Genomic DNA, 13627 nt, shown 5'->3' on the forward strand with positions numbered 1-13627 from the left:
AGTGTACCTAATGAAATGTAGATTTTGAACATAACCTAACTACATATTATTCGTAGTTTTTTCTTAACTTTAGGATTATTATTATTTTTAAGGTGAACATTTTGTTTTGTTTTTGTCTAAAAATTCTATTTGTTTAACTTAAATATTGACACACTAATAAATCCATCTTTATCAAACGAGGGATCACAGATACATATTAAAAAGGGTCATGGATTCTTTACTCCTATTTTTTTGAAGAAGTATCATTAACCATCATCAAAATAATTACAAAATATATCCTTTTTTTTTTAAATTACTAATTAGATTTTAATCTCTCAAAGTTTTGGTTTTTTAACTTTTTCCCTTTTCTTTTTGATTTCAAATTAGAAGCATTCAAAGAAGAGAAGGTCTGCTAAGTTTTTCATCAAATTTCAATTTCTGTCTTTCTCTCACTCTCTTCCTCTGCTGCAAATCTCGTTCAGCATATTCTCGCCGCTGCCGCTGCGCAACCTGCCCTCGCCGCGCAAGACGCTGCCGCTGCCGCGCAAGATGCTGCTACCGCTGCACAAGACGCTTCCGCCTCCATCGCGCAAGACACTACCTCAACGCTTGGAGGTTAGTTAATCATTATGCCTTTTCAATTCATGGATCCCTTTTCTTCCTCTTCCTCTGTCGTCTCTCTCGTCCCCTCATCTCCGCAACGCAACCCGTATATATGATTTGAGTTTAATTAAATACGAACTTAATGTTCCAATTAACTTAGTTGTAGTATATTGTTCCCGTTTTTTATTAGGTTTATCCTGTTATACTTCTTCTATTTGTGCTCTTTATTCTTAAATTTTTTCTAGTAATTTTATGGAAGTTCTATATCAATTTATTTTTTGTGATGTGCTGTTATCATTTCTTGTTAGTATATTGATCATTCAGATAGCATATGAGAATATAATAGCTTTTGGAGCTAATTTATAAGGGTTCTAATCTTTTAAATATCAAATAGGTGTTCTACTTTGACTTAATTATGCTGTGGATTTAATCTATTCGTGAATGATAAAATTCTATTTACATAAAATTTTTGAAAAGCTCATAAGCAATGGTGTTGATGCATAGGAACTGCACTTAAAAGGAGCTATATATGTAGCAACACTTGAAGTGCTTTTATAATTTCAGTATCTAATTTATAATTGAAGTTTGGTGTTTAAGTGTTGTTTTGTATATATCAATTGCACCCTTATGACTCTGTTGAATCTTATATCAATTGCTGCTCTAAAAAAAATTAAGACTGTTGAAATTAAAGCTTTATCAAATTGAATTTAAGATTTCTGTTGTGATTGAATTTGTTTGTTTGCCATGCACAGGGGTGACCATACAGTAAAGATAATTGATTGTAAAATTGAAAGTTGCGTAAAGGTGCTAAGTAGTCATAGAAGGACACCTTGGGTGGTAAGCTTGTAATGTGGCTTTCCATAGTAATTTATTGGATCTATGCCATTAATTTCTTTTGGTGCTTATTGTATAGAATGAATCCTGCAGCATGAATTTTGATAAGATACGCATTTAGGAAGTGACAATTCTATGGAATTCAGCACCAAATTTTCATTATTATCCATCAAAACCATGGGCTACTATTCAAATTGTGTGATTTTTTAATGTTTTGTTATTTGCTTACTGAATACTGTATCCTAAATTGGTATTTGAATAATTTGTTCAAGTGGTTAATAGTTGAGTTTAAGTTGTTAGTATCTAAATACTGTATTATGAAAGTGTGGGTTGAATCGAAAAATAGCTTTCCTTCAATGCAGTGTAGACATCTAAAATTAAATTGTATTCATTGTAATTAAGAACTCAACTACTTTTCATAATATTTTTTATTTGCTTGATATATCTGATACATATCTTAACTAGAGATACTTATGTGCTTGTGCTAAACAAAAAGAGCATTTTTTTAATGATAATGCATGTGATTAGATTTTTATGTAACTTTATTAACATATTCTGTATGAAGCTAGCTTTCACCCTAACTTTTTGTGATTTTTATGTTTAATATTCTTTATCTTTACTTTAATATTTCCGATTGAATTGTTAACTGTTTGTAAATTTGTTGAACACTGCAAATTTCCATATATGACTTTGTTATGTTTGATTACTATCTACTTCCCATTCCTTTTCTCATTATATATTTTACTATGATGCTTACGCTAAGTTCTCATTTGTTAATTTTCACTTAGTGAAGGCTTTTCACTGAAAATAAATGCATAAAAGTCCAATATTAAAGGGTCCATACCAACCTCATAAAAGAATAGAAGTAAATATTCAATATACTATTTATATACATATAAGGATAAATGTCTAAAGACCAATAAGCACGCGTAAGCAAACTTTGCGGGGTTCTCAAAGGGGAAACAATGTGTTCTTCAGTGGCCGCGAGCGGCGAGGAATTTGTGGCATGGGATCAGAGGATATATACTCATTATTTTTTTTTGTCCTTTGCACCCACCGCATCCATAGCTGGCATTGGCATATTATATACAATATTATATTACCTTTTATGTCAATACCCGTTTACTGCTTCTACTAAATGTGTAATGTGAACAAACAAAAAGTTTAAGCATTTATGGATAAAATTTGACTAAGTTAGATATACTAGCTACTAGATTTTTCTTTTTTATTAATTGTGAATTTGTGATGTAATTGTGTAGCTAAAGTAGCAGTGACTGAATTTTGTTGTACGATGTATTTTAAGCTTCTGTTATAGTAAATAAAGCTGACGGAAAAATTCCAATACATTTCTTTGAGATAAAACTTAGAGTTTGATTTGCTGAAGATTCGAGGTATAATTCTTGAGTTTTTTGGAATTTTACTGAGGCAGCATTATACTAAGATACATACTCACATGTAATGTCTTATCGGTAAGGTTATAAAAATTCGATAAGTAGAAGTTAAAAAGTTCAATTGAAATTCAATTTAGGTATAATAAAATAATATATTTATATATAAAATGTATAATTTTAAAAAACTTGATTGTTTATTTATTATTTTAAATCGGTTAGTTATTAAAAAATTATACAAGTTTGATTAGTTAACTAATTTTGATAGACTTTTTTTTTTTGATCAATTTTTTGTCAAAAATTTTTTATTTTGAACCGGACTCGGGGTTAGAGGTTAGTATATACTTTGGGGGGGGGGGATGTCCCTCTCCCCCAAAAATAAAAATTTTAGTGTATAAAAGCCTTTACTTTGTTCTTGTGTTTCTGTTTTCACTCTTCTAGTTCCACCATTAGATTTTGGATTCACGCTTCTTCATTTTCTCCTTTAATACAAAATATGAAACTCGTGTCCAATTCCATGATTCCTAAGATTGACACGGTTGGATTGTTTTTAATTTTAAAAGATTATGATTTGTGATGGCTGGTACTCGGTGTGCGGACGATATCAAGTTCAATGGTTTTACTTCTACCATTATTATTTGGTCTCTATTTTAAAAATATTTGTTCTTATCATGTTGGGCAATTTATATACAAACTTAAGTTTCATTTTGAATTGTGTATTGGTGTTCAGGAAGTAATAGGTCAGGAATTTTCTCATGAAGAGGTTACTAGCGAGCATATATCATATGATCAGGATGAGCAGGAGGAAGATATGGAAAAGGAAGTTGACGTGGACTATATGGATGAGGACGACACAAATGTGAAACCAATGTTCGATTATCACGGCTTCGATGAAGGGTATAACATTGACTCACTCGAAGACATTGGGATGATTGAATTTTGGAACATCAGGGACGAAGAAGTATGTCATTTTCACTTTTCTGATGTCGACATTGCATTTGAGTTCTACAATAGATATGCAAGGACAAGAGGCTTTAGTGCTCAGAAGAACAGAACTAGGAAGAGTCGTGCGGGCGTACTTAAGTTGAAGAATTTTGTATGTCATCGTGAAGGATTTAGACTGCAAAATAATCATGGCATTGGAAACTTTAAGAGAAAACCTACTCCCGAGACAAGGTATGGCTGCAGTGCAATGATGGAGATTTGTCTAGATGCACCTAGTGGTCGTTGGTTTATTTCTTATTTTTCTGATGAACACAATCATCCGCTTTTAGATCCTCGTTTGACTGGATTGCTTCGTGGGCATAGATTCATGTTCGAGGCTGATATCGGCCACATGATTAACATGAAAAAGGGTTGGATTAGTGTTGGGCAGATATATCGGGTATTAGCAAATCAGGTAGGTGGCTACGAGTATCTCTCTTTCACGCAAAGGGACATGTACAATAAATTAGCAAAACAGAGGCGCCAGTTACCCGGTGATGTATATGCAGCTTTGAAGTATCTAGAAGATCAGCAACAAATGACCCTTCCCTCTATTTTAATCATCACATGGATGCCGATGGTACTTTGCACAATTTATTCTGGTACGATGGTCTCAGTAGTGCAGATTACTCATTATTTGGCGATGTGCTGGCTTTTGATGCTACCTATAAGAGGAATAAATATATGTGTCCATTGGTGATATTTTCTGGTGTCAATCGTCACAATCAAACAATTATCTTTGCTGCTACTTTAATTTGCGATGAGGAAAAACACACATATAGGTGGTTGCTACAACAACTGAAGGTGGTAATGAATGGAAAATCACCTGTTTCGGTTATCACGGATGGTGATCTATCAATGAAGTTTGCCATTGAGAAAGTGTTTCCTAATGCACATCATAGATTATGTGCATGGCATCTGATTCGCAATGCAAAAAATAACATTGGCAAGTCCCAGTTTACCTCCATGTTTAAAAAGTGTATGCTAGGCGACTTTGAAATTGATGTATTTCGTCAAAAGTGGTTTGAAATGGTTGAGGAATTTGGTGTAGAAAACTAGAATTGGGTCCTAGATATGTATAAAAAGAGACATTCATGGGCAACTGTGTAACACCCTAACTATCAAAGTGTCATGCTTCCGGATGCGCCACTCTAATAGCTCGAGTATTACGATTCCTCTTCTAATATTAATTACTAAAATATGAGTCTGTTTAAAACGTAAAACCGCATAACCCTTCCTAAACACTTTTTCGTTAAAAACATAAACATACATGTACATACAAACCAGGTATAATACCATGAGACTATATATATAGTTTGCAAACATACATATCATAATTACCTATCCCTCTTACAAATTTAATAAAGATAAAGGCGAGAAAAAAATAATAACTAAGATAATACAAAGATACCGAATGAACAGAAAATAAGCATAACTCTTATGAAGCTCCGTCATCCATATATCCTGAAAAGGAATAACCTATAGGGGAGTGAGAACGTCGTCCTCGCTTGTTCTCACTATAGGATTACAGAAATTGCTATAACAAGATACGTAAAATAAAAACTATTCTTAGAGTGCAGTGATCATTGCTCGTCTTCTGAGTCTTTCCAAAAATCTTGGGTACACATTCGAAATCCAGAAAATTCCTTTTTGAAGACTTGGTAAATTTCTCAAATGATTTAAAACAAAACATTTTTACTTTCTTGTAAAATCTGAAAGGTTTTTCCTAAACAGTATGAAAGACCACCATGTCCCAACATAGGTTCCACCAAGTCTATGTTGTAAGAGTTTGATTTTTCATATTTTTCTAGACCACAACTATGAAAGCAGTTACCTACGCGGTATAAATGACCATCCCGTTCTAAACATAGGTTCATTAAGTCTATGCTGAACCGGTCACATACTTTATACAAAACTAGAACTCAATATACGAATCACGGCCTCAAGCCTATCCAATCCAACATGGCCCCCGGCCCAAACAACTCAATCATCAACCAATTCATCACAAACCAACCAATCAAACACAATCACAAATAATGTAGTTCAAACACAATCAATAGCAATTACAACAATTATAGCAGTTTGCAATTAACATAAATATTCACATAAGCAAACCAATTACAATATGCACACCCAAACAATATCACATAAATGCAAATGATGAATGTCTGTTCTACTGGCTGTGATATCACATTATCGGTTCAACTGCCAATCCGACACATCTCCATGGAGATGTTGCCCTTGGTGTGGGAACCCCCGAGATATAGTATTCGGATCACTATCCAGGGTTTTGCGCCTGTACGCTCTGATGATCCGAAGGGATGCGAGCGGGATCTATTGCCACCGACTTCACATCTAAGCGCAAGCGGAACGAACCACCGCCCTTACGCCGCCACCGCTACCTCGACAAGCAGGATCCAACCTCGGCCCCTGCTGGGCGCATAGCGTCTTATAATCTCAATATAAAATAGTAGTCCAGTGGTTTTTCAGAAAAACATTTCCAACACATCAATCAGACTCAATATCTTACTTCAAAATTGTTCTTGGCCTATTTACTTTTAAATAACAACCGTATTCAAATCACATCTTGCCAAGAATCACTCTTTAAAACGGAGCCACTTTTCACGTCTTTCCAACACTTCCAACCAATCTCAAAACCATGCCAAATTCAAAATCACCTTTCGAAAGACTCAAAATCATTCGATTCTAAATCAAGATTTGGTCGTAAAATTCCTCAGCAGAATCTCAAGACTTCAGGGGAAAATAACCTAACTCGTTTCTTAAATTCCTTGAAAATCCCCGAAACTTTAACTTCTTGATTTGAATAAATAGAATAGAGTTTAAACCAAAAACCAAATCATGTTTCCAATTATCCCGAACCAATTTCAAAACCAACCAAGCTTAAGCCAAAATCAAATCATTTTTTAAACCGAAAACCAATTTCAGTTTCATTCTTAAATCCATTACCAAATGCCCGAAAAATGTTTCAATTTTAATAAATTAAAGTTTCAGAAAAATACTTCATGCTCTTCCTAAAATATCGTAAAGTGAAATAGATTAATTGAGAACCCGGTTTATTTTAAATCCATTAAAACTCCTTCAAATTTGTGTATTTAATCAACTTCCAAAACATAAGTATTTTCATCTTTAGATTGAATTTAAAACCTAATTCTTCTCTAAAATAGTTTACATTCAAAATATAACAATTTTTCTGATAAAAAGAGTTCAAATCTATTTCATATGTCCATAAAATAATTCAAGGCATAATTCATTCTTTCTTTAAAAACTCGTTTCAAATGAAGTCTCAGATTTTATAAAAATTTGGGGCAGCATCTCCCCTAAAACTTGGACTTTGCCACCATTTCTGGGTCCCAACAAAACCAATCATCAACTCTTTCCAATAGGTTCCAGACTAAATCAGTTTTCAATAAAACAAAAACTCAACTTTCAGATTATAAAAAATCATTCAAATCAACCAATTCAAAATCCCCAATTTATCAAAATCAGACATTGTTTCAATCAAACAGGCAACCATATTCATTCAAGATAAAATCAGACAGTTCATAAGACTCACATAATCACTAGAATTACATTTCACACAGCATATCTATTTATAACAATTTTCACTTTAAAATAAATCAGTTTGTATAAAAAGTTCCCTACCTCGATACGTTGAAATCACAACCCAAACTCGTTAACCAACTCCTTTTGTCTCGATCCGAAATCACCGGTAATCAAAATCTCAGCTCTGCTCACTTTCTCAAAAGCAGAAACAGCCCCGACGACACAAGTAAACCAGATTCTAACTCCTAAAATCATTAACATCACAAACACTTTATTACACGGAATAGAACACTAACGCAGGGCTTTCGAAACCAAAATACTTACTGAAACTAAGAAAGAGCGGCTGAATCAAGCATTGGTAGCTCCGGCAGAGGTTCCGGCAACAACCATGCTACACCCGGTGACCAGAACGACAGCAAACAGAACTCGAACCTATGTTACCGAACCTCAGAGTATTTAATCACACATAACAGAATACTGACTAAAAAGGCTTTCCGAAATGAACATGCTTACCGCGACAAGGGAAGAATGACTACACCGAGTAGCAGCAGCTCTGATGGTGTTTCTAGCAACACCCACGCCACATCCGGTGGTCGGAAACATAGAGACCCATCTCCTCCGGCAGCAACAACATAACTTATAACAGCCACTTAATTAAGCACAACAGTTCCAGTGACAGCTTCAAAGTAAAATTGAATTGGAAGAACTAGGAAGAACCAGAAACAGGGCAAGCTCACCAAAACAGTAGCGATACTCACGGTTCAAAATGGAGCCAGGGCGACATCAACTTCAACAGCGGCAGTGGCGCTTTGTCAGATTCCAAAACCCAGGAGCAGAGGCAGAAGGGCATCTTCTTTCCTTTATTCACGCGGCGCTGGTCTTCTCTGTACACATAGTAACAGTGGTTCCCCTCTGGTAGCAGTTCAGACGGTGGATTCTTCCCACGGTGGAGGTGACACTTCTTCCACCACCGTGGCAGCAGCGGCGATGGGAGGGCAGTGTTGCTTCCTCGTGACTCATCCCTTTCCCTCTTCTCTGTTCGCAGCTCCAACGGCGATGGCAGAGGACGGGTTCAACGGCGGTGACGTGACGAGCTGGTCGGCGACGAGAACGGCAGAGGCTCCACGCTCAGTGACGGTGGCTGGCGGCGATGGCTTCCCCGCGGTGGCTCCCTTTCGCACATCCTCTCTCTCCCTGTGCGCAAGTTCAGCAGCGGCGAGGTAGGGACTGGGTGGCTCCTCCGGCAGCGCATCTCCTCCTTCCTCCTCTCGGTGACAAGGGCGCGACACATGTCTCCCTGGACAGACGACAATGGCGGCTCTCTCTCTCTCTCTCTCTCTCTCTCTCTCTCTCTCGGCCCGATCTCTCTTTCTTTCTCTCTTTCATCTTTGCAGCCGTTGCTGCTAGTTAATTTGGGGAAGGCTGCGGCTATGTGTTTAGGGTAGAGAGGGGCAGCAGCAGGTGTTGCTAAGGGAAGAAGAAGAAAGGTGGCGGTTCATGGGTATAGGATTAGGGTTTTATTTTTGAAACTTAGGGTTAGTGTTAAGGTAGTTTAAGTAATTTCAAACACAAGTAGGGATAATATAGTAATTGAAACCCCAATTAAATCCAACACTATTTATATGTAGGAAATATTATTTGCTCTTCAATTTTACAAATTATCTTCACTAGTGTTCAAATTCAAAAATTAGAAATAATATAATTAAATCCTTTATTTTTCCAAAATAGTAGTATCAATATTTTAAAATATTAATTATTTAGTCCAAATCATATAAAAATTCTTATTATTTCACAACTACCAACTTTACAATTTAAATATATAAATAACTCAATAATTGTAAAATTAGATAAAATCTTATTTTATTTCAAATCCAATTAATCAAAACTACCTTTAATTACCTTCAGTAAGATAATTTATGAAATTAAAACTGTAAATAAATATATGGTTTGAGATTTGTTCAAAATAGGACTTTTCCAAAAGTCTTGGGTCTTACAAACTACACATATAAGAGGGAAGTTTTTTGCTGGTTTTCGGACTACTTCTCTGTGCGAGCGATTAAACTCAATCATTGCAAAGTATGTCAATTCAAGGTACAATCTGGTTGAGTTCATTCAACACTTTAATCTATGTGTCGACCATATAAGGTGGAAAGAGGTCCAGAATGACCTCGCATCTGTGAATGGGAGACCCAGTATGCAAACCTATTTTCAACAGTTAAAGAGGAGTGCTGCCAATGTCTACACCCTATCAATATTTTATATGTTCCAACCAATCCTTGTACAAGCAGCATCAATGAAGGTGATAAATATGAGGCAAACTGACTCTTATGTGATTTACTTTGTCGGTTTGGACTAAACGCCAAATGAGATGTGGCGTGTATTCTGTTGTGACATTGAGATGGAATTCAATTGTTCATGTATGAGAATGGAATCATTTGGCATACCTTGTGAACACATAATTTGTTTCTTAGTGCATGAAGATATAGAAGAGTTGCCAAGGTTATTAGTCTTGCCTCGGTGGACCAAGACTGCCAAAGTAGGTTTGCAAAATACGATCGGATTTCATTGGGATTCTTTGATGCTCAATCAAGACAGTTGTTTGATGGATTGGTTTAGCCAAATTTTCTTGCTAAGATAACAAGAGATTTATCTTTACACAGGAAATTGCTATAAATTTGTTGAAACAATTTAAGGAGGAAGATGCTGCACAAAAAGAGTTGGTCAATGATGCAGATAGTGTAAGAGATGATGTACAAGTGAATGCTTTTGGAGCTGGGCTTACAACCAATGATCTGGGACATAGCATGCCAAGAGACCCAAGAAAATGTAGGACAAAAGGGGGGCTTCACAGTCCAATAAAAGAAAACATCGATGTGGACAGTGTGGCATGAAGGGCCACAGTCAAATAACTTGTCGTGTTCGTCGCGCCATTTCACAGTTAGAAGGCCGTGGAAATGACCTATTTGATAATGACTTGGATGATCACATGATCATTAAAGATGATTCACTAGTAAGTATTTTTACCAATGAGGTATGACACTGTTTTAATTGCTGCTTATTAGCTAGTACTAATGATATTTTATTGCTGATATTGTAGGTATATGATGAGAGTGCTTCGTACAGTAGCAATGAAGTGCTGTAATAAGGTATAGTTAATGGTTTAAGTTTCTGGTATTCTCTAATTTTTATTTTATTTGGGATTGAGATTTGTACTCTTGTTATGGCTTGATGCTAGTTTATGGCGAATTCTTTCATGGTTCTTTTGCCTTCAGGTAGTGACTGCCAAGAAGAGTTCACACAGCTGGCAAAGACTCGAACTTCATCCCAAAAAGACATCGGGTGGAGTGAGGGGCTCATTCGGTAGTGGTAGTGATTGCTAATTCATAGTTAGGTAAATCGAATTAGGGACTTTGCTTTGCATTTTCTTTAGTGTATCATTGAATTGACTCTGAACTGGACCGAAATCCATGTCATTGACACCCATTCTTAGGATAATATTTGCGGCATTACACTTTTTTTGTGGATCCAAACTGTTCTAGAAGTTTAATCTTGTTGTCCATTGAGTAGAATCATGTAGATTGCATTATCTGGTTTGCATATATTGGGAGCTGCAGCATTCTTTAGGTATAGCTAGTCCGCCGGTTTGTGGCAGTCAAAGCCTCTATTTGCAGTTCTCTGCTGTCCAATTCTCTTATGCTACAGTTACATTAGGTTAACTTTTAACCTTTAGTCACCACCTTCACAATCAACAAACACCGTTTTGCACAATGGATTGCCATCCTTTGTGTTAACACTTTCTTCGTTCTCTTGTGTTTCAGACCTTTCGGCTCTGCCTAGTGTGCTTCGTGCATCATCCGAGATTGTTATAATGTGAAGCATTTGCTTTTTTATTCCATCATAGAAATGAAAAAAGAAAAATTTGCTATCCTTCATTCGTTAATGGATTTGTTGTGTTCTTTGTCACATTGATCTATTCAAATATTATGTTTGTTACATGTTAGACTATTGCTATTTACTATTATGAACCAAAGTTTGAAGTCTTGCTTGGTTGCTTCTATCACATCTATGGTTATTTGTATTTTGAATGATGAATATGCCTTATGTTACCACCAATTTTTGAGTGCCAAGAATATGTTTGAATTAAAGGTAGTTGCAAGTATCCATCACCTTTGGTGTGGCACGTAATATTGTTATTGCTGAAAGTCAATATCTTTACGTAATTATGTATGAAATGATGCAAGTCTAATCCAGAATTCACTAATCAGAACACATGGGCTCCACAAACTTATATTTCCTCAGATTATGGTTAGAGTATGACGCGATGGTGTTGCTGAAATCCTATTAGAAAAAGAAATGTTTACTTTTTAATCCCTCTCTCTAGCTTTAATAGAATTATAGCTTAATCTGTTAAAACTTTATAACCTTTGGAGTTTAAGGTGTTTTAGTTTCATTTGAATCATGCTTAACTGTGGCTAGATATCTTTCTAAATTAAATGATCCAATTCCATGCTTGCTGATTGCAAAAACATTTTCTCTTAAAATTTGTGTGTTGAGAACTAGTGAGGATTCTCTTGAAGTGCCTTCAAATCCCGAATAAGAGGACTAGTGACAAAGGTGCTATTGAGACGAAGCATCATGCTGAAGAAGTAAGATTGTTGTGTCAAATAAAAATGAGCCAAAACAGAATTTGCAGCTAATGGATTTTGCAGCACAGCTCAAAAACTGAGTAGGGAGTAAAAGCCTAGCTCTTCTAATTCTCTTTTTGCCTTTTTAACTTTTAACCTTGCTCTCTCCCTCCTTCGCTAATAATTCATGTAAAGCTACAGAATTTGATATAGATTTTGTTGTCGGCTTGATGGTTAGATATCTATGTTGAATGCGATGGACTTTGGTACAAAATATCCAAGGGAATAGAAGATTGATAAAAAGAGATTTTGTTAAGTGATTTTTTATACACTTTTTTATTCCCTAAAAACCGAATAATGAGCATGATTAGTGAATGAATCATTATTATCTACATTTCAAAATTTCAAGTAATTTTGTTGTTATAGTTGTGAGATATATATTATACAGTTTATTTTTTTACTTTAATAAAGAAGAGTTCATCATAAAAAAATTGAAAAAAAATGAGGTAAATAGCACTGATGATTTTGAGTTTTATTCAAAATTATAAGTTCTTAATAGGATAACGAAAAGTGATACACAACGAGAGAAATAAAAAATACATAATTAAAAAATTCGTCTATTTTAATAAGTCTAACAAGAAGACATGAATAATTCTTCCCAATTTCAGTAAAGATGCTATGGGTGTATCATAAGCCACCATAGTTGAAACCTCTCGTTAACATTTGTCCGTATCTTATTCCAATCTCCAGTGATGAAATCCAATGCTAAATACATTCTACTCCTTTCTTCATGCAGCTGTAATTAATTTTACTAAACGTTAACACATGTATTAGTGTAATTAAAGAGCGAATTTCTCTATGTTAAGAGTTACCTTTGGGGGACCAGAGGAGTGAATTCATGTTACACATCCATCCATTGCATAACCTATACAGCTGAATCATTGCTGTGTGAAAACATATCATTTAATACAACATAAGGCCGTCGAAAGCAAATATATATATATATATATAATTAAATAACCAACAATTTGAATAATTACCTATTTGTGCACCAAGGAATACCTATTGCCCTACGAACATCCCAACCCTCGAATGAAACTCACTATTCTTTGTATACCACATTCTTCATACTTCTCTGAAAATATTATTTCAGAAAGAGCCACTCCCTGTAATCATAATATTGTGCTTTATTATTCGAAGTAATGTTATTATTAGCTTTGTTTCTATAGTAAGAGAACTTACTGTATTTCTAATATGATACTTGCGTGGTTCATCATCTTCAACCTTATAGTGAGAGTCTAAATGATAAAGTATTTTGTCAGGAATGCTCATTACCATTAGATACCAGTGATCATTCTCTTTGATAGGAATATATATCTGTATAACAAATAGGATGTAATATGTATAAGTACAAGTTTGAGTACTCTTTATTATAATAAAAATATTCCAATAATTAATGAGAACTTACAAATTGAAGGTCACGGGTTGGTGGCATATAATGTGCATATTTTTTCAGTAGGTCATAATCCTCCATATGTAACGACACGTCATCTTAGGTATGTTTGAGCACAATGGTTATTTATTTTACTTAGTTAAAATGAGCAAATCAAGATTTTGACTTACCGCAAATGATGGTGGAAGGAACCAAAC

The 13627-nt window shown here is 35.1% G+C and overlaps 1 protein-coding gene across 1 annotated transcript; it reads left to right on the top strand.

Moving 5' to 3' along the window:
- The first annotated feature begins 528 nt into the window (after positions 1 to 528).
- Positions 529 to 4847, top strand: LOC130981328 (protein FAR1-RELATED SEQUENCE 5-like). The gene is made up of 3 exons (XM_057904925.1): positions 529 to 594; positions 3535 to 4304; positions 4406 to 4847. Exons 1-3 carry the CDS (start codon positions 529 to 531, stop codon positions 4845 to 4847), a joined length of 1278 nt encoding a protein of 425 aa, XP_057760908.1.
- Positions 4848 to 13627: the final 8780 nt, after the last annotated feature.

Source organism: Arachis stenosperma, chromosome 5 (assembly GCF_014773155.1).
Source record: "Arachis stenosperma cultivar V10309 chromosome 5, arast.V10309.gnm1.PFL2, whole genome shotgun sequence".
In the NCBI taxonomy this organism is placed as follows: Eukaryota; Viridiplantae; Streptophyta; class Magnoliopsida; order Fabales; family Fabaceae; genus Arachis; species Arachis stenosperma.

What these genes read in the sequence shown, in the direction of transcription:
- LOC130981328 (XM_057904925.1), top strand. Translation starts at nt 529, where the DNA reads ATGCTGCTACCGCTGCACAAGACGCTTCCGCCTCCATCGCGCAAGACA. An exon ending in CACTACCTCAACGCTTGGAG is followed by an intron (nt 595 to 3,534) that starts GTTAGTTAATCA and finishes ATTGGTGTTCAG; the next exon opens with GAAGTAATAGGTCAGGAATT. An exon ending in GATGTATATGCAGCTTTGAA is followed by an intron (nt 4,305 to 4,405) that starts GTATCTAGAAGA and finishes CGATGGTCTCAG; the next exon opens with TAGTGCAGATTACTCATTAT.